The sequence below is a fragment of the Neopelma chrysocephalum genome, unplaced genomic scaffold, assembly GCF_003984885.1.
Source record: "Neopelma chrysocephalum unplaced genomic scaffold, ASM398488v2 Primary Assembly neopelma1_23, whole genome shotgun sequence".
NCBI lineage: Eukaryota > Metazoa > Chordata > Aves > Passeriformes > Pipridae > Neopelma > Neopelma chrysocephalum.
Genome location: NW_020897691.1, coordinates 36,861,733 through 36,887,837, shown reverse-complemented (window position 1 = coordinate 36,887,837; position 26,105 = coordinate 36,861,733). Strand labels below are relative to the sequence as shown.

At 39.7% G+C, this 26,105-nt stretch overlaps 1 protein-coding gene and 1 long non-coding RNA gene across 4 annotated transcripts; both read right to left on the bottom strand.

Moving 5' to 3' along the window:
• Nucleotides 1-947: 947 nt before the first annotated feature.
• RTN4IP1 (reticulon 4 interacting protein 1) lies at nt 948-26,064 on the bottom strand. Of its 3 annotated transcripts, XM_027693971.1 has the most exons (10): nt 25,770-26,064; nt 23,958-24,109; nt 23,126-23,194; nt 22,763-22,887; nt 17,442-17,490; nt 15,785-15,921; nt 13,455-13,638; nt 12,011-12,103; nt 10,083-10,184; nt 973-1,081 (listed from the first exon to the last, which is right to left on the bottom strand). In XM_027693971.1, exons 1-9 carry the CDS (start codon nt 26,014-26,016, stop codon nt 10,128-10,130), a joined length of 1,113 nt encoding a protein of 370 aa, XP_027549772.1. In that variant the 5' UTR covers nt 26,017-26,064; the 3' UTR covers nt 973-1,081; nt 10,083-10,127. The 3 variants fall into 3 exon arrangements, with proteins under 3 accessions (XP_027549765.1, XP_027549772.1, XP_027549782.1); XM_027693964.1 differs by lacking the exon at nt 10,083-10,184 and having other exon boundaries at nt 948-1,081; XM_027693981.1 differs by lacking the exon at nt 973-1,081 and having other exon boundaries at nt 10,135-10,188.
• On the bottom strand, nt 7,578-10,073 carry LOC113972673. The gene is made up of 2 exons (XR_003535964.1): nt 9,856-10,073; nt 7,578-9,446 (listed from the first exon to the last, which is right to left on the bottom strand). It is a non-coding gene; the product is annotated as an uncharacterized LOC113972673 (long non-coding RNA).
• Nucleotides 26,065-26,105: the final 41 nt, after the last annotated feature.

Below are 26,105 nucleotides of genomic sequence, written 5' to 3'. Positions count from 1 at the left end.
ATACCAGCATGTGTTCAGTGCCATTTGTGCACGGGGCCACAGTTCACACCACAGCCACTTCTTTCCTCTGGTGTAAGTGTTGCATGACATGGTTTGTCTGCCACCATAGCTGCATAACAGTTAATGTGCAGCTCTCAAGTAAGAGGTTGCCACTTTCCTTCAGTCTACCTGCATAATTGCAGGGGAAGTTACTCCACTGCCCATCACTGGCAAAACAGCAAGTTTATAGGCAGACCACCAGACACACCCCTTTCAAGCACTTCACCCCCACCAGGAATAACAGGGCATGACAGGAACAGGGGCTCCCAACTACTGACAAAATCATGTCTAGCCTACCTGCATAAACACTGCAGTCAGATGAATCTGAGCCAGGAGCGGGGCTGTTAGGATAATTATCAGTTACAGATTGATTTTGTTCCATGCTTTTATTTGGATTAGTTATGCCATGAGAGAGTTGCCATATCAAGATTAAACTATCAGTCTTGAGAGAGTGACGTGACCACTTAGTTCTGAGAATCAACTAGATTGAGTAATAATATATACTAACAGAGGTGAACAGATCTAGGAAAGGCTGAGGAAAACCACCACAGGTTTCACATGGACAATTAGATAAGAGTGTGCCTCACCATTTCCAGACTTAGCTAAAACATCTGAAAAATAAAAGCTCCAAGAACTACAATCCAAAAATGCTGCAGGCTGTTCCTCTTATCCCAGGAGTGAAGGGTGTTCTGCAAAAGTCACAACTACATACTTAAAATAGTTTTCATGTAGAAATGCCTAAGGGACATCAGTATATCTTGTCTGCTTATTAACAGGCAGTGTATAAACAAATCAGAGGCTTTTCTAAAACAAGACTTTTTTATAAGTTATGCATCCTGTACGAGCTTTTAAAGCAGAAACGGTTTCTACATAACCAATTTATGTTCAAGGACTGACTGCAGGTAGAATAATGATTAGAGATACTTTATTGTCTACTAATTACATTGATCACCGTTTTTCCACGTGCATGTCCTCCTTCCAATTTCAGAAAGGCCTTTGGAACTTCAGAAAAAGAGAAGACTTCATCAATAACTGGTTGAATCTACAGAATAAAGAAAAAGTGTCACTATGTTAGGAATAAACTAATGTATCAGAAAGAAGAAAAGGGAGGAAGTTTCTTTAAAGTATTTAGTGCAGAAATTAGCAAATATTGTAGTCACTGGCTTTTAACATTTCTCAGGGATACCTCTGCATGCAGAAGGTGGCTTTCTGCTGCTCTTTGCCCAAGTTTTGAAACACCTCTACTAGCGGAGTTCAGAGCTCTTACCTGGGACTCTACCACTAAAGTCACCATGCAAGGCTCTTTTAAGTCCCTTCAAAAGCTGCCACTGTGGTTTAACTTTTTGTTGTCCATAATGATATACTGACAAAAAGAATATTTTTTTTCTCATATTTCTCTATGCTCTTCTTGTTAAACACAAGAATTCTCACAAGGTCAGGTATTTCAAAGATACCTATAAATCTGGTGGCTATCTGCATCATTACATACCTAAGTACCCTTAAAAGACCACAAATAAAGTACAAAAAAACATCCACAAACATTTGTTGCTGAATCATTTAGCTACACTTGAAAATTCAGCCACTGTGTATTCCTCATACATCATTAAGCCCAGCTTGCATCAACTGCTGTTTTGGCGTTAATTATGTGGAGTGGCCTTCTGGATTGTTTTAGACTCATTTCTAACAACAACAGTGAAGCTACTTATTCATTGTCCCCGTTATTAACTAAGGAGCCTGAAAACCCTATAAGCATTTTCTTTAGACATCATAAGTGTACTGACGGAGGTACAGAAGAAATCCCAGCTCTTCTGAAAAATACTCATCACTGCTGATCCGAGGGAAGAGATTTTTTTCTACTGTCAGTTTCTGAGTCAGCCTTCCAAAGGGCAAAATGAGATCTGTGTACAAAAGTACCTCCCACACCTCCTACCAAAGATCCTGCCTCACCTGAGATTGTTCCTTTACCTTGGATCCCCTACATCAGCCCAATGCATGTTCTTGCACTGATGAACTAATCCTAATTCTCTCATTAGAGGAAAAGGTGAACAGTGGATGAGTCTTCAGCTAGCTCTTGCAGTGATGAAGATCTGAAGTACCAAAGATCCAAACACACTATTTAAGGTGCTAGAAAAAGATCCTTGTTACTTGTGTCAGAGAAAAAATATCTTCAGGCATTTTCATCACAGCTACAATCATGCATGCTATCTTTTGAATACTCCAAAACTGATAACTTCCCTGTCCTGGCAGGACAGGCCTCTTGCTAGATGGAAAAGGAATACAACAGCAATAAGGACCCAAACAATTTGCCAGCATTAGAACAGTGCTGTCTTTCAAAAGGTTTGCTTGCTTTTACCACAAGACAAGGGCTGTGCATTCAGATGTGCTGCTTAGGAGGTGAGCCTGCAGCACTACCAAGGAAAGGTTTTCATATACACACATTTTCCAAGCAGAGGCACTGACCACCCAGCAGCACAACAAATGCGATCTGGTAGTGGTCTGTGCTCATGGAGGGTCTTTTCTCAGCTCTTAATTTTCTCTTTATTCAGACTGTGCCTTACCTTGACATTCATTCCTTGCACTGAAATTATTACTGGTTTTGCTTATAAGAGAGCAGTAATCCAAGACATCAATAATGTAACTATTACACTGCAGTATCTCCTAATCTTATCACTAGATTTTTCCTTTTTATTTTGTCAAGGCAAGCTTAGCTGTAGCGTGACACTTTACATGGCAGAAAAGCAGGAATGAGGGACCCCCCCTCTGACAAATTCTACTTTAGAATTAGCAGCCAAATCACTATGAGAGCAACCGTGCAAATAAATATATTCAGAAAGTGCCTCAAATTTGCCATGCAGCAGGGTATTTCTTCCCCTTGTTCTGCCAGGACAGTCCCTGTAAACCAACCTCTAGCAAAATGAGAACTAACACACAGTAGAGGAGCCACAGAGATACCTCAACTGAGGAAGAAATGTGGGGTTTAAATGAGCATGTTCCAAGACAAACTCATGTCTGCTCAGCATCCAGCACAGAATGGAAGTGTTGTCTCTGACATAGCAAAGTCAGGGACATGAACCCAGGTCAGCAAAAACACTGGATTAGACAACGGCTTTGGGTAAACTAGCATCTGGGTGCAGCTGCAGCTGCTGTGACTATCAGCAGGAGGAACGTGCTACTGGTCAGTAGTGACTGTTTAGAGGAAGACCAGTCCTTGCTTTCATAGTAGAAGCTTGGGGAAAAACAATTCAGGAACCTTGTTGAGACAAGCACAAGTGCAGCCCTTGTACAGTACTTATTGTTAATGGCAGTTGCATACAAAGCTGTGCTTCAATTAATGAAAAAAAAAAAGATACAGAAACTCAGCCTGCTGGACCATGGACACAGATGACCCCAACAAGACAAGAGGCAGGGAGGAGGGGAAGGGTATTTGCGGACAAAAGCAGTGCAGCAGCACAAGCAAGGTGAAGTGCAAGGGATTCCAGGGAAAGGCAGAAGTTAATTTCAAACACCTGCAGGAACTGAGAAGACATGAACAAGATACTGCATTGTTGTGCTACCTGCAGTCACTCACTTATTGTAGGTTGCAACTTATAACCCTGACAGAAAGAGGTATGTTGCATCCTCAGCCTCTTGGGTAAAGTTTATTGCATTTGACAAGTGGTGACACAGTGATTCAGAGGAACCCTGAATTCCGCCTCAGTTCAAAACACCGTGTGTATTGCAGCCACCACATGCTCAAAGCCCAGCTGCTACATTGATGTAACCTCTCTAGCTCCATTTAAATGCTGGCTTTAGGCAGTGCTATAGAGAGACATGAATACTAAATTGATGATTCTGACAATCTAGCGCATTAAACATTTTATCTGGCTGGCTGGTCAGTCCCATTGTTTGAATAACCCTGAAAGGGCTGACCGTGTTGCTGCACAGTGATTCACTCAGCCTTTACCATAATCCACTGACTAAGATAAAATTTCTTCCTGTGAACAGACAAACAAGTAGGGGAGTCTGCTGTTTGTTGAATGTGTGATAATAAATGGAGATTAACTGGATAATAAAAACACTGCCTATTTACAGCCACGCATCAGTTCCTTGCCAGAGGACACCTATTTGTTCAGGGAAAAGGGATTAAACTAAAGTCTGGGAGAGAAAGGATTACACATACCCTCATTGAAATGTTTATCTGAAAACATTTTTGAAAGGTATTTTCTTCCTCTTCATTCTCTCCAACACAGGACATACTATAGAAATGAATCTCAGGTCTCTTGAAATGAACTCATGTGCTTGGAAAAATAAAAAGAGTAATTGCTGATGCTGATTAAGGCTATCCTACATAGAGCACAGAGGTGATATCCCAGCCACTCTAGCCCTGAAAGCAGCAGGCAGTGAACAGGCACTGGCAGGAGTTGACTGGTCAGCAGGAATACACTCCCACTAATGGCAAATTCAGGCCCACCCTTGGAGGTCCCAGTTTCTGTGGTAGCAAGGACACAGTCTGAATTTATCAGGAGGGGACAAGTGAGAAAACGTGACAGGAATGAAGATGGCTTTGACCCTCACAGCAGCAGCAAGTTGCTCCAGTGAGTGTGGAGCTGCTTCCTGCCGCTGGAGGGAGAGCAAGAGCCTCAAAAATCTCAGGAGAGAGACAAACTGAGAGCAAGCCTAGTTCAAAGCACAGAAGAAAAAAAGTGCCCTCGCTCAAAGGACAGTGACAGTGCACTGGCTCTCCCCCAGGTCTGCAAAGGATGGCCGTGTCAGAGCTGCCGGGTAGCCTTGCTTGGGAAGTGCCTCCCTCCCAACTACTGCCTCCTGCGGCACACACCCTACCTACGCCTTGATGAGGCTGCTCTTTGGGAAAGATACTCTTTGGGAAAGATACTTGCATGTGCACAGAACAAAAGCTGTCATGTGCTCCATCAGACATCAGGCTTGCTGTAATGGAAAAGACCTGCTTGCTGTTCTGAGTTATAAAAGCTGTCTTCCTCCAGAAATTACCACGGTGCCAAATGTGGTATATGAGCACAAATGCAGAGCTTGATAGTCTCCTTGGGCCTTCAGGGAGTTTCCCATCAATGTTACCAAGAATCTTGAACAGAAATTATTAAGAAGAACAGTTCTTTTCCTGGAACTAAACAATTAGTTATCCATTTGTTACTTTATTGTCATCCCATGGAAGAAAAAATGCTGCTTTGGGACACTGCTGTTTCTGTCGTTTCTTCCCTTTAGCTGAGCATCTTCTCTGCTGTACTGCAGTTCCATGCTCACTGGGTCTTGATCCTACCCCTTTCTTCATCCTTCCTTCCCCTTAAAATGTCATGCAACAATGTATGCTGAGCTTCATATTGCTTGCCGACAGTAGGTTCTAGGATCAGCCCTCACTGAAGACAAAGTTCTTCCCATCTGGAACAGGTGGCTCTGGTCACAAGTTGTATGGTAGCTTTGCAACTGCACAGTACTAGCATAGAATCATGGAGTGGTTTGGATTGGAAAGGACCTTTAAAGGCCATTCAGTCCAACTTCGCCCTCCCATGGGCAGGGATACCTACCACTAGACCAGGTTGCTCAGAGCCCTGTCTTTGAATGTTTCGTAAAAAACTTTTTCCTTGCTATGTTTTTTATCACAGAATCATAGAATCAGCTGGGTTGGAAGGGACCTCTGAAATCATCAAGTCCAACCCTTGATCCACTACCGCTGCGGTTACTAGACCATGGCACTAAGTGCCACATCCAGTCTCTTCTTAAAAATCTCCAGGGATGGAGAATCCACCACTTCCCTGGGCAGCCCATTCCAGTGTCTGATCACCCTCTCTGTAAAGAATTTCTTTCTAATATCTAACCTAAACCTCCCCTGGCACAACTTGAGACCATGCCCTCTTGTCTTGCTGATAGTTGCCTGGGAAAAGAGACCAACCCCCACCTGGCTACAACCTCCTTTCAGGTAGTTGTAGAGAGTGATGAGGTCTCCCCTGAGCCTCCTCTTCTCCAGGCTGAACAGCCCCAGCTCCCTCAGCCTCTCCTCATAGGACTTGTGCTTGAGTCCCTTTACCAGCCTAGTTGCCCTCCTCTGGACCTGCTCCAGGACCTCAATATCCTTCCTGAACTGAGGGGCCCAGAACTGGACACAGTACTTGAGGTGTGGCCTCACTAGCGCTGAGTACAGGGGAAGAATCACTTCCTTGGACCTGCTGGCCACGCTGTTCCTGATATTATTAACTTGTATTTCAGACAATATGCACTTTCATACAAGATCACACTAAAGGACATTAGGTATGTGATATTTCTGTCTGAACTGCCTAACAGAAGTAAAAATGATCCAATGATACACCCATAAGAAAAATGGTGCTGCAGTGGTTAAGACATGGGAATGGAAGGCAAGTGTCCTGCGGTTTACTCCCAGAGCCATCTTACCAACAACTGTATTACCAGGTTTTATTTGTTTGGTTATTAAGCCAAGGTACCTTCTTTCATATCCAACTTCTAACAGCAGCCCACAGGAACTCATGAGTATCATTTAGAATTTTTAAAATACTAGAAGATTAATCCCAGTTAAGCAGGCTATCAGGGTATGGTTCAGAGTGTGGAAAAAGCTTCAAAAATCTCTAGCTCGTTAATTAGCCCTGGCAGAACACCTTCTACAGAACACAATGCAGAGCAGTAAGAAACTGGAACAAGTCCAGAATTGCAGTGTGTGCCAGCCTAGCCCAAGCTTAAATCAGTAGAAATGAGGAACATCCTGGGGGTTTAGTTACCTACTGGACCATGCTGAAAAACTGTTAACTAAAGGAAAGAGCAGCTCTCTTTTCTGGAATCCCGTCAGTCACATTCATGGAAGTTGTCCTGATATTTATGCTGGTAATTAAAGCAATCTGGGGCAATGTCACCATATACTTTAAACAAACTTTAGTACAGTTACATATAAATAAAAATACATATTTGCATATGAAAGCATATCATATATAGAGATTATAACAATAGTCCTGCATGATCTGCATCTCCCCGCATCTCAGCAAATTAAACTCACAACAAACAAGAGCTGTCTTGTTGACCCCCCACTTCACTGCTGTGCTAGACACAATTCCCTCCTACACTAGGGGACTAGAGCTCAGAACACTAGGACTGACTTTATACAGAATATACAATTACATCAGGTTGAGGGAACATTTGATTAAGTTCCTGGTAGATGATGAAATTTTTCAAGACCTCATCATAGTGTATGCCAATTCACATATTCAAGTCCTATCCCCCCATGCAAAATTTCCATTGGTGCTCTTCACAGACACTTTAAGATGTAACCAAACAGCACCTTCATACAGAACATAAGCTACCATGTCCTGAAGGAACAGGAGCAGACTGTTTTAATAAAAATCACAGTTGCTTTTCTTTGGTGGCTGTGACAAAATGCAGATAGAGGTTCTTTTTGGAAGAGAAAGGGCTGGGGCTGAACAGAGCTTTTGGCGACCTCTCCTTGATCAACATCTCTCTGGCTTTTAGCCAACCAACCTGGCAAGCAAATGCAGTGCAACAAGAAAACACAAAATTTGAAAAAAAAAAAAGGTGCAAGCTTTGCAATTTACGATGGAGAAATACAGTCCTCAAAACAAGTGTGAGTGACTAAAAAGAGTGGAGAAGAATGACTGATCTCTAGCTAATTTAGACATTTAAATGTAGAATCCCTATATTTAGCCTTTTCTAAGAGAGAGTAAAGCAAGCACCACCCAAGAGCAAGTCACCTCAGGTACCTTAAGATATTGTAGCACAACCATAAAGACTGGTGAGAAGGCAGAGAAGGCCACATCTATAGATGCCAGGTTTGGAGAACATTCAAGGACTTAATGTTAAATTCGCTGTTTAATATTCATACACGTGAGAGAAATTGCAACAATTGTGCAACAAGGGCCAGGGAAAAAGTTACTTGCAGAACTGTAACAATATGAACTGGAAGCAAATTAATACACACAGGTTAGGATACAGAGTCCAGAAGCTGCGATAACCTGCAGTAGCAGGAGGAATGTAAGCCATCTTAAATCATAGACATCCAAACAACTTCAAAACCCACGTAATGGCAAAGTGGATGACCATTTCCATTTGTGTTATTTACTTCCTGAATAGCAAGGACCAGCAATAGAAAACAACTGAATTCCACATTTTAACAGGGTATCTCACAGCAAATCATGAGAGGTGGACTAGCCCTCATTAGTAGATCGAGAAATAATAGTAGCAAAAGGTTATGTGATTTGTTCAGCACTGCACAAGCAGACAGCAGCAAGGCCAAAGAACAGTCAGTATCTGTCCTCCAAATCACAACAACACGTGCTAAATCCAAAGCATCTAGTGTCTTTAGCAAAATGTATAATCAACACTACTCACAAATTAAATTAATATAGGCATGCAGTTGTTTTTCCTATTGGTGCCTGTGTTGGAACATTTATCTAGAAAGCAAACATCACAGAGAATGGTCTATTAATTTCATGATTGGAGACTCCACTTGCCCTTTAGCCTTCCTTCTGCAAAAACAACTTTCATCCATCAGCCCATCTGATGCAACTATGCCCTGAAGGAAAGAGCAGAAACACTGCACACACACTTGTACTGCATTTAAATAGCACTGAATTAAAATGAAAATGTCACATTTCTGTAGGTCTGCATGTTAACCCACATCCTATCATGGTCCTGCAGGAACATACAACATACTTAGTACTCTCCCTTACTAAGGAGTTTTCTGAGACTGTCTTCCTCCATCAGGCTTTATAAAAGGCAAAGTAAGTGCTCAGTTGTAAGTTAGAGGCTTTCTCCAACTTGAGTAGTTACGCAAATTTGGTCTGTTTTCACCAAGGACATGTCCTTAAGAGGAAACTGTTAGACAAGCAGCAAAACCCAAGACTGTCAACGTGAAATGCAATACACTGGCCACAAATATATCAAATTAATTCCTAACAAGCTTTTCAGTGACAATGCTTTAGCAAACAGTGTGCCAGTAGACCTGTGTCCTGAATTAAAGGCTCTGTTGATTTCAGTTGTGTTTAGATGAGAACCTTCTAATTCATGAGGAACATCTGCCATGGAAAGAGATACAGTAGTTTCTGACATGCACCGGTGGAGCCCACATTAAGCCAGTCCTTACTGGGTCATAATTGCTGCAGTTTCAAACCATAACAGGGATTTCCCAGCAATTTATTAAGTAGCCAGTATCTCTAAATTTGTCAAGGAAATAAAACTTGATTTTCTCCGTGCCCATTACTGTTGCCAGAGCCTCCCAGCCCCTCAGTCTCTTTGCAAGATGTCCAGCTGCAAGGCAGAGAAAACAGCTCGTAAACTGAAAATGATTTTACAATTTCTGGAACTGAGCTGATGTGCAGGTAAATTACACAAGGAAAATTATTCTCCTCCTTCGCACTACCAGCTCATCAAATCCTCTCCGTCTCCTCCCAATTAAAAAAGGTTAAAAGAACTCATAGCTGACATTTTGCAAATCTCTATTCCTTGCTGCAAAGATCATCCATGTGAAAACCAAGTCACTTTAAACAAAATTACTTATTCTTCATCCACTGAAGGATTGAGAATCCTTTTGCTTTCACAAAGGATGAACTCATCAGAACCAAAAATCTGTGTTGGTGCAGATGGACTATAAGAAAAAACACTGTCAAATCAATATGATCTGTAACTGTTTGAGAGGCATGCTCTTCAGTGCTTCACTTACTGTAATATCATCTCTTTAAACCAATCAGTCCTTTTTAATTTTCTTTATTTAAATCCCCCTTCATCATTTATTCCTGAAAAAAAGCCTCTCATTTTTAGGAGCTCTCCAATTGCTCTCTTATTCACACTTCATACAATCTCAAAATTAAGATGTCTGTAACAGAAAAGACTGAAATTTCAAGATAACTAAAATCTGCATTACTCAAATCTATTCACTCAAAACTAACAGGTTCAACTACAGAACTCAATTTGCTGGCTTCCCCAAAACCTTCTCGATACACTTCATTGCTTTGTGTCTTTTAAATTTTCATTTATTCTCTCCTATTCAAACATAAACATTTATTTTCACTTACTTATAGGAAACTGTAGTACAATTCCTCCAGTAATTCTCTCCTGTCTTATTTCCAAACACCTACTCTTCTGAATGGATGGTCTGTCCATTTAAGAGAACTCTTGTGTCTAGACAATAAAGGTCATAGTCTTATTAATATCTGTCTAAATGGAACACATATGGGTCTTACAAAATACTGATGATAGCACAGATGTTTACAACATTGTACAAAATAGAGTAAAATGCTGCTAGAATAATGACTCTGCAGACAGTCTGACATTAGGACCTGTTTTTGCACAGAGAATAAAAGACCAAGCAAACATCTTTGTCCTCATGATCATCTTACAACTGAAAGTACATCAGGACATTCATATATGTATGACGTACATTTTAAGTGGCATTGCAATTCACCTGTCCAGGTTATTAGACAAAGAACACTGATTAAGCCCTATCTCTATTGCATAAACAGGTGTTTCCCAAGTGGCTTTCATGGGCATATTCTGCATTTGTTTTGCATACAAGGTAAAAACAGAACACAAAACAAGTTGTGACTGAGGTGAGAATCAGGACAAATGTTAAGAACAAAGACAAGGGCATTTCTTTTTCTTAGACACTTAAAATTTAGTAGTGTGACTGAGTGCAATCACAGCATGAGAATCATCTTCTGTGGTTTCTTTCTTGACCATAGGATAATGCCTACAGCACTGGAAATAATGCAAAGCAGAGAGCTGCAAAGCTGTAGCCAAGAACATATTTCCCCACAGCTTATTTGTTGCTGCAACCTCTGTTTATGAGTAGGTAAGTTTGTAGGAAATAGCGACTTTCCACTGGTTGTTTCAACAGCACACTGTTCATGAGAGAGGAATAGAAGTGGCTGAATTCAGGAAGGTTTTTATTCTTAGTAGCAACAGCACTGAGGTGGCAAATAGAAATAATCAGGTTCAAAGTACAACAGCAGTTTCTTTACTCTTCTCCAAACTCTGGAACACATTGCATACCAAAAAAAAAGGGATCAACACTCAAAACTTTGAGACATCTAAGTTTTACTAATATTGACAAATTTTGAGCACAAGATGGCTCGGTAGTTCACAGACTGGAATTACCAGCAGTCGTGGCAGACTCTGCTCACTCTTCTGCTTAGGTACCACATAGAAAGCTTAACAGCAGTTGTCCGTATTCTCTGCTCCTGGATAATTTCACATTGCCAAAATTCCCAAAGAGAACACTGCCAGAATCTACAGCACCATACAATCCAAGAGAAAGGAAATCAACTGTTCACTCCCACATACATTTTGTAACAAGCTCATAAACCTGAAAAGACCACAAAAGCAGACCATAATCTATCTGGCACTTTGTGCTTTTCCCCCAAGTGCACTAGGATTCCCTGGAAGCTTATGAATGCTGACAGTATTCCGAGTCACTGTGCTGAATTAGCACATCATACTCTGAAGGACTGAAATAATGAAACACAAGATTCTTGTCACCACTCTACCAATGCAGATCATCTATGACTTGCAATAACCAGAATATTCTAGTTCTGTGCACATAATGGGCAGGATGCCCGACCATCTAGGCTAAGCAATTCTGCATATGCAGGTACATGGTCATATTTATTCTGACCAAATGAACCAAATGAGACCTCTTAAAACTTAATTTTCAGTACCAGACAGAGTTCATGCTAAATAATTCCCACTGGCAAAAATAAACATTCACTGGGCATTACTTCCTTATATCTTTGTAAGCTTTGTGTTTTTGAAAACATACGCTCGAGAGGAGAAGGCAGAACAGTCTTAAGGATTATGAACTCCTAAATTTGATGCAAAAGACAGAAGTTAGAAACTGGAGCAAGTCGATTCTTAACTAGTTTTCCCCAATAGTGAACTACATCATTTCTGAGTCCAAGCAGCATCTCTTTCAGCATAAATACCCAAATGACCAGTACTGACATACCTTTCCAGAATCAACTAGTTCTGCTATTTCATCCAAACTTGGGCCACTTGGCATGAAAAAAGCCCACCGATAATGGACTCCTTTAAGAAGATGCTGCAAGAAAGATCACAAATATATTAACAAATCATTAGAGCAAACTGAAATGGGAACTAAAATTAATGACAGAATACCTAGAGAAGTAACTTAAGGAAAAGATATGGAAATATGGAAATATGTTCATGTCCACCTAAGCAGGTGGATGAAACGTACAGACTGGGATGTTTTGTTACCACAACAGGAGCAGGACAAATTTTGTGTCCAATTGCACAAGTCAGCTAGTAAAGAAAAACAACTACCTAGTCTCTACAACTAGAAACACCATTATGTGTTACATAAGAAAGAAATGGTGCTATATGTTTATGCACACTCACAAAGGGGGTGAAATAATTCCAGCAATGTGGCATTTAGAACCTTCCACTTCAGTGTTAGTGATTATATTTTTCTACTATCATATCTGCCAAAATCATCACTGCCCAATGACAGATGGCAGCTTACATGAAAAACATTTTGGGAAGATCTCACAAGCACAAGTCAAGAGCACCTCTTCTGAGTAAGTCACTAATAAAAAAGAGCCATCCTCTGCTAAAGAGAGATGATTTTTAATACACGGCATAGAATCCTCCTCATCACTGAAATATGCACACTGAGAAATATATTACATTATTTCTTCAATGCCTTTTCATTTTGTTTTCGGGCTTTACTGTGAAAGTATTCGTGCAGGACTTAGAATCTCATTAAGTCAAGTCATCCCAGGAATACCATAGCAACTGCTTGAAAAGCATTCATCTGGAGAGCAAGTACACAAGTGGAGAGAAGAGAAAGTTCTAAAAAGCCCCACTGATCAGAATGCCCCATTGGCAGAATGTTTTAAGATCCACTTACGAAAACTAGAAAAATCAGTATCACCATCCAGACACATGAACATGAAAGAGATGAAAGACTTCCTAGCCACCCTCAATCACTTTTATTACTGGTGCTGGAATAGGATGAAGAGAATTAGTCATGGAACAATGTTTTGAGAGAAAGCTTGACCAGCCCAAAGCAAGTAGCAAAACTGCCCTCATTTCAATGAGGCAGGGATTTGCTCTGTTTACTATGAAACGCTGGCTGTCAGCAAGACTCACTAGGGAGGCCATATGGAAAAGGCCACAGTGGAAAGCACAATAAGGAATCAAAACTTCAAAGCTCCCCAAACTACCACATACACCCAACAGCACCAGCCTACCACATTTCTTTTCAGTGCAAGAAAGAAGGAAAGAATAATAGTGCATCTCAAGTATACTTAATGACATATGAGGACAATGCACCAGCTGCCTCTACATGAGCCACATGACTAGCATCCAAGCTACAAAAGAAGTCACTAGAGTAATACAAATATGAAAGTATATAGGATTTTGTCAAATACCTTTAGAGTTTTGGAACCAACAGTGACTCCTGTTTGTAACATGCCGTCAGCCACTCCAAGTTTGTCCATATTGATCAGGAAAGGTGTCACTAAGGTAACATATGTTGCTCCTGACCATTTCTTCAAGAGATCTAATGCCCACTTCTCAGTGGATCCACCAACATTATCTAGGATAAAATCAAATCTGCAGACATAAAGAACAGGTATTAAGTTATGATATGGAAAAAATAATTTCATCATAATTAAGCTAATTAATAGCAGAAATTTGCTACACTTCACATCTTTACGTGTCGCTGCAATGCAAAAAAATAATCAGCCTGCAAGATAGTAGCAAGAAAGTCTCAAGACTTCAGCTAAATCCCAGCTTTACTGTACAACGGGATTTAAACTTACAGGTTATTGCCCCTTCACTGTGCAGCAGACACAGACTATTTAAATAACTTAAATGGCACTTAAACTCCAAAAAGCAGACATAGATGCACAACTACATTCTCTGTTGCTTGAAGTGTTCTAGAGCTCTAGCTCCTCAGCCCTCCCACAGAGACTACTGGAACAGTCTTGAGGTCTGGTCCTAGCACTGAACAATACAGTATGTGCATGTAAAAACTAGTCTGGACTGATGCCCTCACTAGGAACATCTCTTGTACATCACATGTACTCACGTGAAAGTCGGTTCCAGTGGCTAAAATTACATAAACAAATTATTCTACTAATCCTTATCTCCTCACCCACTTCTCAGCTGTAACCCAATTCTCAGCTTCACTTCTAAAAGTCTTTTTTTAACCTCCTTATTTGTTTGGGGGCCATTTTACCTCTCCTGGCAGCTCTTTTGTTCACATCTACCTATTTAACGTTGAACCTAACAATACAATGGGTCTAAAACTTTCCCCCATGAAATAGGTATATGCAGCCTCTGGCAACAAGCCAGGTTCAGCGTTCCTTCTCATTATCCCAGCATGTGAGCCTGTAAAGGCTGAATAGAGCAACAGGGAGCTATGCACCTGTTCTGTTAGATGCATAACTCATTCTCATTTTCATCTATCAGCAATCATCCAGCAATCTCCATATTTCCATATATATGTGTATACGCATACCTCTAATCCAAATAACCTACAAATAAGAGGGAAAATACTTTATGCAAATTAAATAGAAAAGTTCCTATGTCTGAAATGGCAGTTTTCCTGTCTCATCTTCCAAGGACGTGATTTCATGTTTAGAGTTCAGTCAATGTAACAGCTGCCAACAGGAACAAATCATGAAAACTAATGCTCCTGTAAAAAGTAGTTCACTATGGGTTCTGAAGTCAGTACAACTGAAAAGGGGAGGGAAGTAGGAACATCCCTCTCAGTATAGCTGACTGATCAGCCTAGTTGTATCATAAACTGCACCCTAGGACGCTGGTGTTGATATGTCTTAACAAGGGTCGCTTGCTAGAATGAGTGTTTAGCAATAAAGTGTTGAATTACAAAAAGGCAAATTTAGCACTGATTGCAAACTGCAAAGTCAGCTGCTGCATGTCCTGCCCATAAAGTGTCAGTACCCTCGCAGTTGCCCTCAGGCCTGCTGACAATCACACTGCAGTTAAAGGGTAAGTGGCTTCTTAGCAGAGTTATCATTAAAATTCTTTCAGAGACTGAGCAGCTTCTATTTCCCCTCCCAGAAAGTTAGCTCAATCTACCTAAAAAGAGCAGTGTAAATACCATATTCAAATACAAGTCACAGTAGACTAAGTTTAAACAGATGGAAAGATTACAAAAGCAAAAAATACTTCTGTTCTAGAGAAAATTCCCAAGTTAGTTTAAACATAACTGCTGTGACAAGATAAGTGTAATTGTTTATCAGAGGCAGCTGTACTCAATGTTACAGAAGAAAAATTTACTCCCAATTGAGTTGCACAGTGGCAAGTCAATTCACTGCTTCACGACATAGTTCTCTACAAGATCAATTTTACTATTTATCAACCTCACACAGGATTTTGGAAACCTATTTTAATTTATTCGTGCACTGCATATGCTCCAAGATCCTTGGATGGAAGCTGACAAAACTGTTCAAATCACAGTCATTGAAGAGAAGCACGTGGAAATGAGCTTGCCACCACAAACCCAATTAACTGGCTTAGTCTTACAATGAAATCTGTGCTGGGGATACTCATTTGGCAAACTGCATTCACAAAGGGTTGTGGTGAATTTGCTTTACAAAATAATGCTTTAAAAATGGGAAAAGAAAAATAAAAATGAGCGAGTTCTGATAGACTGGAGTCAAGCAATCAAAAGACAGACAGTCTGACCACTAACTCCTTCATCTCAGTATTAAGCAACACAAACACGTACAAGGGTAATGTTTTAAGTTGCTCTTCCAGATTTCCAGATTTGTAATCAATCACATCATCTGCTCCAAGCTTTTTCACCAGTGTGCTGGCATCATGAGAACAAACTGCTGTCACGTGAGCACCCCAGGCCTTCACTAGCTAAAAACAAATATAAAAAAAAAGGAGAAGTCCAAAGATTAAAATTTAGTGAAACATTGAGAATGAACAACTTAAAAAGCCAAAGTCTCATTATATTTATATAACAAATGAGGACCTTTAATAGGGAGTGAGAGACTGTATTCTAGTACAGGATAATCTCTCACATATCCCACAGACAAAATAATGCCTGGAATTTATCAGTATTTAAGGTGGTTTTGGGGACAGAGGAGTTGGTATGAAGATAAAAGGGTGGGGTTTTTTATACCACTTAAAGATACCAGGTCTCACAACAAATAAGGCTCCAAATGAAATACTCAGTTTGCCATCTGAATCTGCCAGCTAAATGTACACTGAGAGGTACTGTCCGAGTTGACAATCTACAAAACTGTCACCAGAGCAACCATTGAATATTTTTAAATATGCCCTTTAAGTATTTCATATATCTATTTACTGTAAATAGGTTAAATACTAGTAACAAGAAAAAGAAGTAAGTCATCTCTGATTTACCACAGGGACAATATCAGGTTATCTTATACTCCAAAAGCTATAGCAAAGGAAAAGATTTTTGCTAGTTATTTCTCTCTATTGGCATTTCATTTCTTCATTCACACTAATATTTTTTACCTTTATTCCAGATTAAGTAATGTAGTTTAACCAGGATTAATCAGTTACAAATTGTAACTAGTCAGTAGCTGGTCAGCCTTTTGTACTGAAGGTAGTCGCCTGCTTTATCATGGATCAGGCAAACAGCATACCACAAAAACTTCTCCTGTAAGCCTCTTTAAAACCACTGTGTTTATGGCCTAGTAGCATGGAACACAGCGATGCAATCACCCAACTGCTGTATTTTTTTCATATTCTTGAGAGAAAGATGTTTCAGGATGAGACGACAGTGATTAGAATCAAAATACCCAAATTAACTGAGAGCATGAAAAGAGGATGTTCCACAACTAATGGATCAACAAAAGAGCATGTTGACTCTCCAAAGTTTAGAGCTACTGGAATAGACAGACAAAAGCGCAGCAGGGCAAAGACAGTGAGGGAGTTAATCTAAGCCACAGCACTTTAGATATACTGGACATAAAAGCCTGGTGGCCTCCCACATCATTTGACCAGCTATAACAGTTATGGTAGATGATACTCCATCAGTTTTTCTACTCATACACCAAGTTCTGTTTGTATTTATAGAGCAGAGCTGAGTGAAAGGTGATGAGAACAGGCTACATATTTCAAGTTACAACAATCAGAAACTTCCTGCACCCAAATTGTGAAATGCAATCTTAGACACAATTCCTTTCTTTCAAAGTCCCTGCTTCCTACTTTAAACTAATACAATGTAACAGATGGAAAGCAATAAATGTGAAAATATTTCACTTTTGGAAATATTAATCAGCTTGATCAGACAGATTAATCAGTAGCTTGATATTTCTCTATTCCTTCTCTGAATTCCCTTCTTTTACTTTTTTTTCTCCATACTGAATTGTTTGAAAATGCATCCTGGGCATGCTGGTTTATATTACCTGTACAGCAAATGTACCAACTCCTCCTGAAGCTCCTAATATTAATACTCTGTAAGAGAAAATTAAAATATATTAAACAGTTTTTTAAATAAACTCTACAGTAACTATGTACTCTAATGCTCCTTATACATCTCTGACACCAAACTACTTTAAGCAAAAGATTGTATTTGTCACTAAATGTTATTCAAGAGTGGTTAACTCTTCAGATAGCCAATAATGTGCCTTAACATTGCTGATCATATGTCCTGTGCCAAAAGCATTATCTCGTTAGTCAAAGAGACTTCCCCACATGTGCTTTCCATTAAATGCAGGCAGTGGAGCTGTCAGGCAGTAACATTTATCACCCAAAACCCCTGTACCTGTCCTCACTTTCCCAAACATCATTGTTTAGTTCGGGACAAAGTCAGTTAAGAAGGCTTTCTGTCTCCCAGACTCCGCTGTCCTATCTCCTAAAGAAAAAAATCTGATTCACCAACATTTTACACAAATTGGTCTCATCTAAGAGAAAAAATAGTTTAATATCACATTATTTAAGGAGACTGTGAACTTCAGAATATATGGAACATAATTTTCCCATACTGCATCATATTTCTCTAAAAGACAAAAATATAATGAAGTACCCTCACCATGAACAAGCTTGATTTTTATTAAATTATCTGTCTTTCTCTTTAGAAAAAAGGCAGTAGAATTTTTCTAGTTCAGTACATCTCAAAAAAACCTGTAAATGCCAGGTTGTGGAAACTGCCACACAAGCAAGAAAATGAAAAATTACCAAATTATTAGCAATTGAGAGTTCATTTTAACTGAATATATCAGTCTAAATTTAAAAAAATATTAATGCAAGTTTACTCATGTGAGTACCTTACTACTAGCAGCTGAATCACTGTTCAAAAATTTCATCCAGATATTTTATTAAGTAACTAAACATTAGAAAATTGATTAGTAGAAAACCTTGCAGCTCAAGTTACAAACACTGCATGGACTTTGGGCCTATTTGCTAATTCTAGGACAAAAGGAAGATTCAAGATGAAGTCCTGGCATAGGATTGGCAATCACGTTTCTCACAACTTCTGTTTGCCAGGAAAATTTCAGAATCTTCAGAAGCTGGTTTAAAACATTCCTGTTTTAAATGTCAGTGTGCTGGATGTTGAACGAAATTGCTTTTTACAGTACAAAACTGTACTATACAATTTAGAGTCTCAGTTTACAAAAATTCTTTGAAGTAACCTAAGAGACTTGGCATTGGTCACAGTATCCATTTTAAAATGCTTCCTCTTTTGTAACTGATCAGATTCTGTTCCCTCCCATTTCACTGATCCAAGCTGCAAAATTCAGATTAAGAATATGAAACCATAATGCCTGAAGCTTTTAAATCTGCCACAATGTACTTATCCTCAGAAATAGGCTTCTAACGACAGATGCCTGAAGCAACATGCATATTTTCACTTTATTATACTTGAAAAGGCTCAAGGATGCTACACTCAAGATACTGGGTTAAGCCCATCTTTATCCTTAAAAAGGACAGCCACAATTAAATCCTTTCAAAATAACCTTTACAAGTCGCCCTTACAATTTTACTCCTTGCTTAAAAGGCATTTCTTCCACTACACATTTTGAGGAATGTTGTCATCTTAAAATGTACATTTTGCTCAAAAGATTTAGGTAACATTTTCAGTTTGGGGAGCCGCTTGGCTGGGACTTTTTTTTATTTTCCCCTTCAATAAAAGCCCTTAAGATTCTTCAGGTAGAAATACTTTCCAGATTCAGTTTGTTCCTACGTTACAGGGGCTATTTTCTACCAAACCTCTAATTATTAAAACACATTGTGACTTCAAGGAAGCTCTTCATTTCAGAGGCAAACTATGCCTGCACAGAAGATCCATGTGCCACAGCTCAACTAATCAGCATTTTTACAGCACTGACGACAGCAAGACACATTGTTTGGCAAAACAAAAGCAAGGAAATGTTTGAAGGTGCAGGACCTGTTAGGACACCACTGAAGGACCACAGATGTTGGCAAGTGCCAAAGCAGGAACAGTTTTGTTTGCACTGCCTCAGGAAAACACAGAAAGGAGAAAAAATATCATAGAAACTACCTGTTTTCACTGCAAAGGGGAGCTAAGAGTAAACTAATATAGTATGTGTACAAGGGAACAAACTAACAAATCATTTGACCCTACAGAGATCCACGAGAACCAATTCTCTCAAAAGAACAAAATGAACATTTGCACCCCAGGTTCTCCTCCCTTCTGATAGAGACACAACATTCACCAAGTCCCATATGAGGCTCTAGGAGTTCAAATGATCAGGAAGTCAGTAGATCTCTCCAGATAAGCATACCATGAGATTTGAGAGTTTCGCCCTTCTCCCTGGGCCCTGCTTGAAACTATGGTGTGATCAGAAACTAGCATCAGAGAGCCAGGACCTGTTTCAGCTGTGTGTCTCCCCCACCAAAACACACATAGGGTGGGGAGTGGGTGTACAGATCAAGGACTAACATTTTCTCTGGATTATAAACAACTAACAATTTTCAGTGACTCGGGGACATGCAAAATAAAAATTAATATATGTACTGAATAAATACATAAATTTTATATTGGCATAAAATTAATGTATTAATTGAATAAATATATCAATTTTATTTAGATATAAAATTAAATTTCATTTAATTATGTCAACAAAATGTCCCCAAGAGACTTATTCCTGGATCAAGAAGTGTTTACCCTATCAGGAATTTTTAAAACCTACACTCAATTTGTACTTCTCAACAGATAAAATGACAACATACAGACATGGAAAAAATATTTTCTTGGGGTATTATACCGTTCAAATTTTCATTGTAACAATATAAACCAGGAGTGTATGTTTAATAGCTTGCAGTAAAACAATCCAGCGTCTCTCCGCAGCATACTTAAATGTATAAAAATATATTGCCTCTATATTTATAAAAAGACCTTTACTTAACAGTATATGCAAGCACTTTCAAGAACTTCTCAAACTGTAAGGTTTGTTTTTATCATGCATTTTGTGAATACAGCAAGTAAGCCTTTAACAGCTAGCGTTGAAGAAGCTCTCCAGGTATTCACAGCAAACTTCAAAACAACAGAGTAATTTTGAACATTTAGTATAGTATGCACATTCACTTTTAGCTCATACAAGAATATTGACATTAATTACAGTCATAGAGAATAAAAGTCATGGAGAAATGAGTGGAATTATAGTGAAGCAGGAGGCTTCACAAACAGTGTGAGCACACTTCAGGTAACTTGTAAAAAAAAGACCTGTGAAAGTCTGTGCAGATGCAGCAGATATTCCTGTCAGATCAAAGTACAGTCAGACGTTGGACTGTTAGCAAGTACTTCTGGTTAGCTCACCCTTCCACCTTAAAAGAGGCAAAGAAAACAATACACAGCAGCAGAAAAATCTCATCTTTTAAGATGTCTTAACACTGCAATAAAGTATTAGTGAAGTCACTTTCATCAAGGAATACAGCTGCTCTTTCAAAATAAGACACTCTTTGGTGTGCATACACCCTTCTACATACCTATTTATATACACCTGCAGGAGACAAAAAGACCAAAATAAAATCATGTATGTAGATAACTCCTTACCAAATATATTATTTAAAGGAATCAAGAAACATTGTATAAATTCTTGTATTTTTAAATTATTGTCGAGAGTTCAGGAATACAATTTTGCACAGCCCCTTCAATGCACTTCATATATTTTCCTACAAGAAATTTTTCAGGGGAAAAAAGTACCATCACATAAGTAATTTGCTGCTAGTTTTACAGTTCAAAATGTCTAGGTAGGAATAATATTTTATAAGTACATTATTTTTTTTCTGACAGAGTAATTAAATATTTATTTGGAGCATAAAAGTAAATATTAAATGTAAAGACACTTTATAAATGCAGTTTGAATTTTACTTTTAACAATCTGAACACTTACCTGAAGATTGGAAAGAAACGTTAAACAAGGCTAGGCTATCAACATATCTTTAGATTAATTCTATTCACATGTAAAAGTTAAGATAATAAAAAAGTCTAAATACTGAAAAATAAAAAGTAAGGCAATCTTATCTAGAATTTTAGTACTAGCTGGAAGTTAATTTCAATGACATCTCTTTGAAACTCCTTTAAATTTTGCAATTTAATTTTCTCAAAACATTGTTTATCTCTAGAACAAACAATTGCTCAGTATTTTCATGATGAAATTTACTGTGACATATCTTCTAAAGATGTGAGTGAAGAATTTCAGTAGATCTAGTGTCCTTTGCAATGTGTTGCATTACAAAGTATCAGCCAAGATAAGAGGAGGTCAGGCATCTAGACTCCTACTGCCCAATAATTACTTTATGACCTAAATTTTTGGTACAGCATAGTAAGTTTAATTATTATTTTTTCAACTCTAGTATTTTTACTTCTGCCCTTATTTCCATTCTGAAGGTCTTGCTATCTATTTACTCAAATATCTAAAGGTCAAAATAACTGGAAAGTTCAATTATCAGAAGAAAAATGGTATTTGCTCAAATCTTTCAATGCATTTTTCCTCATCTGCCACTGTCAGATTAACAGGCTGATAAACAAGGCCAATTTTTCTCTTTGATTGGCTGCTTGTCTTGCATGTTCTCCTCTTCTTGTCTGCATTCCTGACTTCATCAAACTTCTGGCCTGCAGGTCAAATAAGACTCGGTCACCTACTCATTTTCCTCTAAAATGCTGGAAAACCAGTCTGTTCCAAATGGCCCACACATGCAGGAAGTGAGTGAACCATATCTCTGTGATTGAGAGGGCTTTTTGTGAGTTGCCAAATAACTGAGAGGATATTACATTTGGCTAACTGTCCCAATAGGACAGGCAAACAGAAAGGCAAAGTCCCTATAAATTTCTAGAGATAACATCCTTAAATTCTCTATATAGTCTGTACATTAGATATATATTGGATTATCATAGAATGGCCTGGGTTGGAAGGGACCTCAAAGATCATCTAGTTCCAAACCAACCCCCTGCTGTGGACAGGGACACTTCCAGGAATGGGGCATCCACAACTTCTCTGGGCATTTTCTACTTTATACAGTCACTACATAGAGGAAGTGAGCAGCAAGTGACTCGGTACACACTTCAGTTATGGACCTCATCTGAGCCTCCCTTAAAGAAGCCTCTCTCAGCAGCTGTGTAGGTTGAACTAACATCTTCAGGCATCTGTCTTTGTGAATGTCAGGGTGTAACAGTCTTCATCACTGCTGGACATGTCTTAGAAGCAGCTCATCAATATAAACATGAGCAACTTTAGCTTTAGCACCAAAATTATTTACTTACCTTTTCCCACTACAATTACTTTTGTTCAGTCCTCCTACTTGGTTAAGTGCAGACCATGCAGTGAGACCAACATAGGGTAAGGCAGCAGCTTCTATGTGACTGAGACACTTCGGCTTAAAAGACACCTGAAATAAAATCATATGTAAGTCACATAGCAGATCCTATGAGACACTGAAATATTTAAGCAAGCTTTACTGAATTGCAGATTGTGTACTGCACTTTTTCAACCATCTTCATAACTAGCTGGAGTACAAATGAATCCAAGCACTAAGAAATTAACAGTTACTTAGACACTCATGAAGAAAAATGCCAGTCTTTACAACTTTGGGGGTTTGTCTGTTAGCCACAGTTTTTAAAGTTTACCTCGTTTCCACTAGCTACCACAAACTCTGACAGAGTGCCCTGTTTCCATGGAGGAATTGCTGCCCACACCTAAAACCAAACAGAAAACAAATATCAATTTTTTTAACTTTGCACATGATTGTATGTACACAGAAAAGCTTCCTTCCTTAAAAATATCTTTTTTCCAATTTGCAGAATGTCTTCATTGTTTATCAGAAACCAGTTTTAGCTTAACCATCACAAAACTGATGACTGTGCGACTGTACCATTGCACTATGTATAACACATAATTTTCCAAAACCCCCAAACTACTCCCATACCAGGAAAGCCCAGATTATAGGGGTGGGGGTGGTGCAGAATCAGAATTTGCTATACTAAAACTGCTGAAATATGAAAGCAACTGGTGAAGGTGAAAGCAAATAGTGTCAAGTATTTATGTCGGGACCCATGAAGTGGTTTTTGAGTTCAGCCAAAGTTCCTATCCTAAATAACTCATGAAAAAAACAACTAAACAACTAATCCCTTCCTGTCAGAATTCTATCTTCAGTGAAAAAGGGAGCAACGTTTTGAGTGTGCACTTAAAAATAAATAAATTCCACTCTTGCTACCACTGAAATGGGCCAAAAACTAAAAAACGGAAGAGTAATTAACTTGCAGAAACAAGTCTCTGAAAGACCACGTTTTTCTGACGAAAAAATGAAGGGAAGAAAGCATTCTAGGAATTTATTGCCAGATAGGCCTCATTAAGAGTGCAACAATATTAAAGAAAATAAAGAGGAAAATGAAAGCTGAACATCTTATAGTATATTTTAACTATACATGTTAGAAAAAAAAAAGAGATTGGCAGTATCACCTCATCTCCAGGTTTGAAATAAGACACACTCAGTCCACATTCCATAACAACACCAGAGACATCTCGACCAAGTGTTAGTGGAAATTCAGTCTCCTCGGTTTTGAGTTTCAGGGGATCTCGCTTCATATTTAAGGCGGTTGCACCATAACCACCTGCAAAACATGAAATTAACCATGACATACCATACTGAGTTTTCAGTTATTAACTGGACAATTCCAATTAGAAAGCATTGTCTGTACAAAATGTGCCTCAATTCTGTTATAACTCAAGCATGCAAAATATCTGCAATATTTTGTATTTTTACAGATTCAACAAATAAAGAGCAAACCTCATTCTGGCTTATTTATCCATGAGATGACTCTCCATTATAAAAATATTTAGTACGTGATAACACTGTCAGAAATTCTAAGTCCACTTAAAATGCTGGAAATGGCCTGTTTTCCAATAGCATCACGTAGCTAGAAATCCAAAAGAACTCCAAGCTTTCCATCTGTCTTTCCAAATAAAGTACTGTAAAAAGCAACATGAACATCATTGTAAAAAATATTACAGCACATCTCCTAAGATGAGTAACCTGAACTTCTATTCAGTAAGTAACATATAAATGCTTTGAAGTCTCAGAATTACCCATCTAATAACTATGCTCAGCCTAAAAAAAAGTCAGCATTTAGGCACATACACCCATTCAAGTATGTGGACAAGTCTGCCTAGGTGCCCTATCATGATAGAAAGCGTCTTAATACTGAAAAGAAACAAACACAAAAGTAGGCAGCCTGAAAGAAGGATGAAAACATAGTTTCTTTCAAATACTTTTATAACTGACTCAAAATACTACTTGCAGCCCAGCAGTTCAAGTGGGTCATTTAACAGAAATCCTCAGGTAGCAAATGTCCCATAATCAAAGCCTCAACTATATACAAAGATTTTTTTAAATTCATTTATTAGAGACTGAAAACAGATTACAGCTCTGTCAGTAGGCTTCCTGCAGATATATTTGCATATTCTACTGAATCCGATTTGCTATGTAAGATCATTTCTCAACACGAAATATAAGGTATTCTACTACCACAACTTCCTTCTCCTGTTTTGAACCTTGAAATTGCAGAAAAAAATCTGATAAAATGTTTCAAATACAAAGAGGTGGACAGGGAAAGATACAGATTTCCTGGGCGAGATGACAGCAGGTACTCAGATGCCAATTCAGAATGGGCATGGCAATAAACAACAGGGGGATAGTAGTAGGTCGCACGTGCTGACTTGACCAACTTCGACCTTCAGCCTCATTCACTCAAAGAGATGGGAAAATCCAGCTCCTCTCAGGGGGGACGCTGGATGGGCAAGTCTCCTGGCCAGGAGAGTAGCACCACCCAGACGGTGGGGAGAGAGGAAGAGACTAGGAGAGAAAATCCCACCGTGGTTATGCTACTGATAGAAGGATAATGGCTTGTGAGGCGCGAGCCTGCAGGGCACCGCAGCTGGTCACTCGATTAAAAGCTCACCCCGGCAGCACACACACTCTCCTCAGTGGATTTTTGGATCATTCTTCCCCTAAGAACTCGAAAAGAACTTTTCGTACCGTTCTTCCCTGAGAACCTGACAAAAGTTAAGTTTCCAAGAGGCGGCGGTGTCCCACGGGGCTCAGGGCAACATGTGCTTTGAGGCAGCCCCTGGACACTGTCCAGACGGGTGTGTGCCGGGGCAGGACGGTGCTCAGGTACCAATCCGCGCGCCGCAGGCCATGGGAGCCGCAGCCCCAGCACAGTCCCTGCCATCCCGGCAGCCCAGCCAAGGGCGCCCGGGGTCGGCACTTACTTCTCATGCTGAGGTCGATGGGGTTCAGGCTCGCAGCGTGAACCCTAATGATGACCTCGTTCGGGAAGTGTATGATGGGGAACACCATGTCCCTGGTGAAGCGCAGCACCTCGTTGCTGCCGTACCGGTCTATGACCCAGCTGGGCATGGCGCTCCAAGCCTGGGGAGAAGCGCGGAGCCCACGGGCCCGCGGCCGCCCGCCCGCCCAGCGCAGCGCCCGCCAGCCCGCCGCCCCTCGCGACAGCATGGTCGGGGCAGCCAGGATGGGCCCCGGGACCGGGACCGGGAGCGGGACCGGGACGCGCCTTTCCCGTTCGCCTGCGCGCTCAGCCCCGG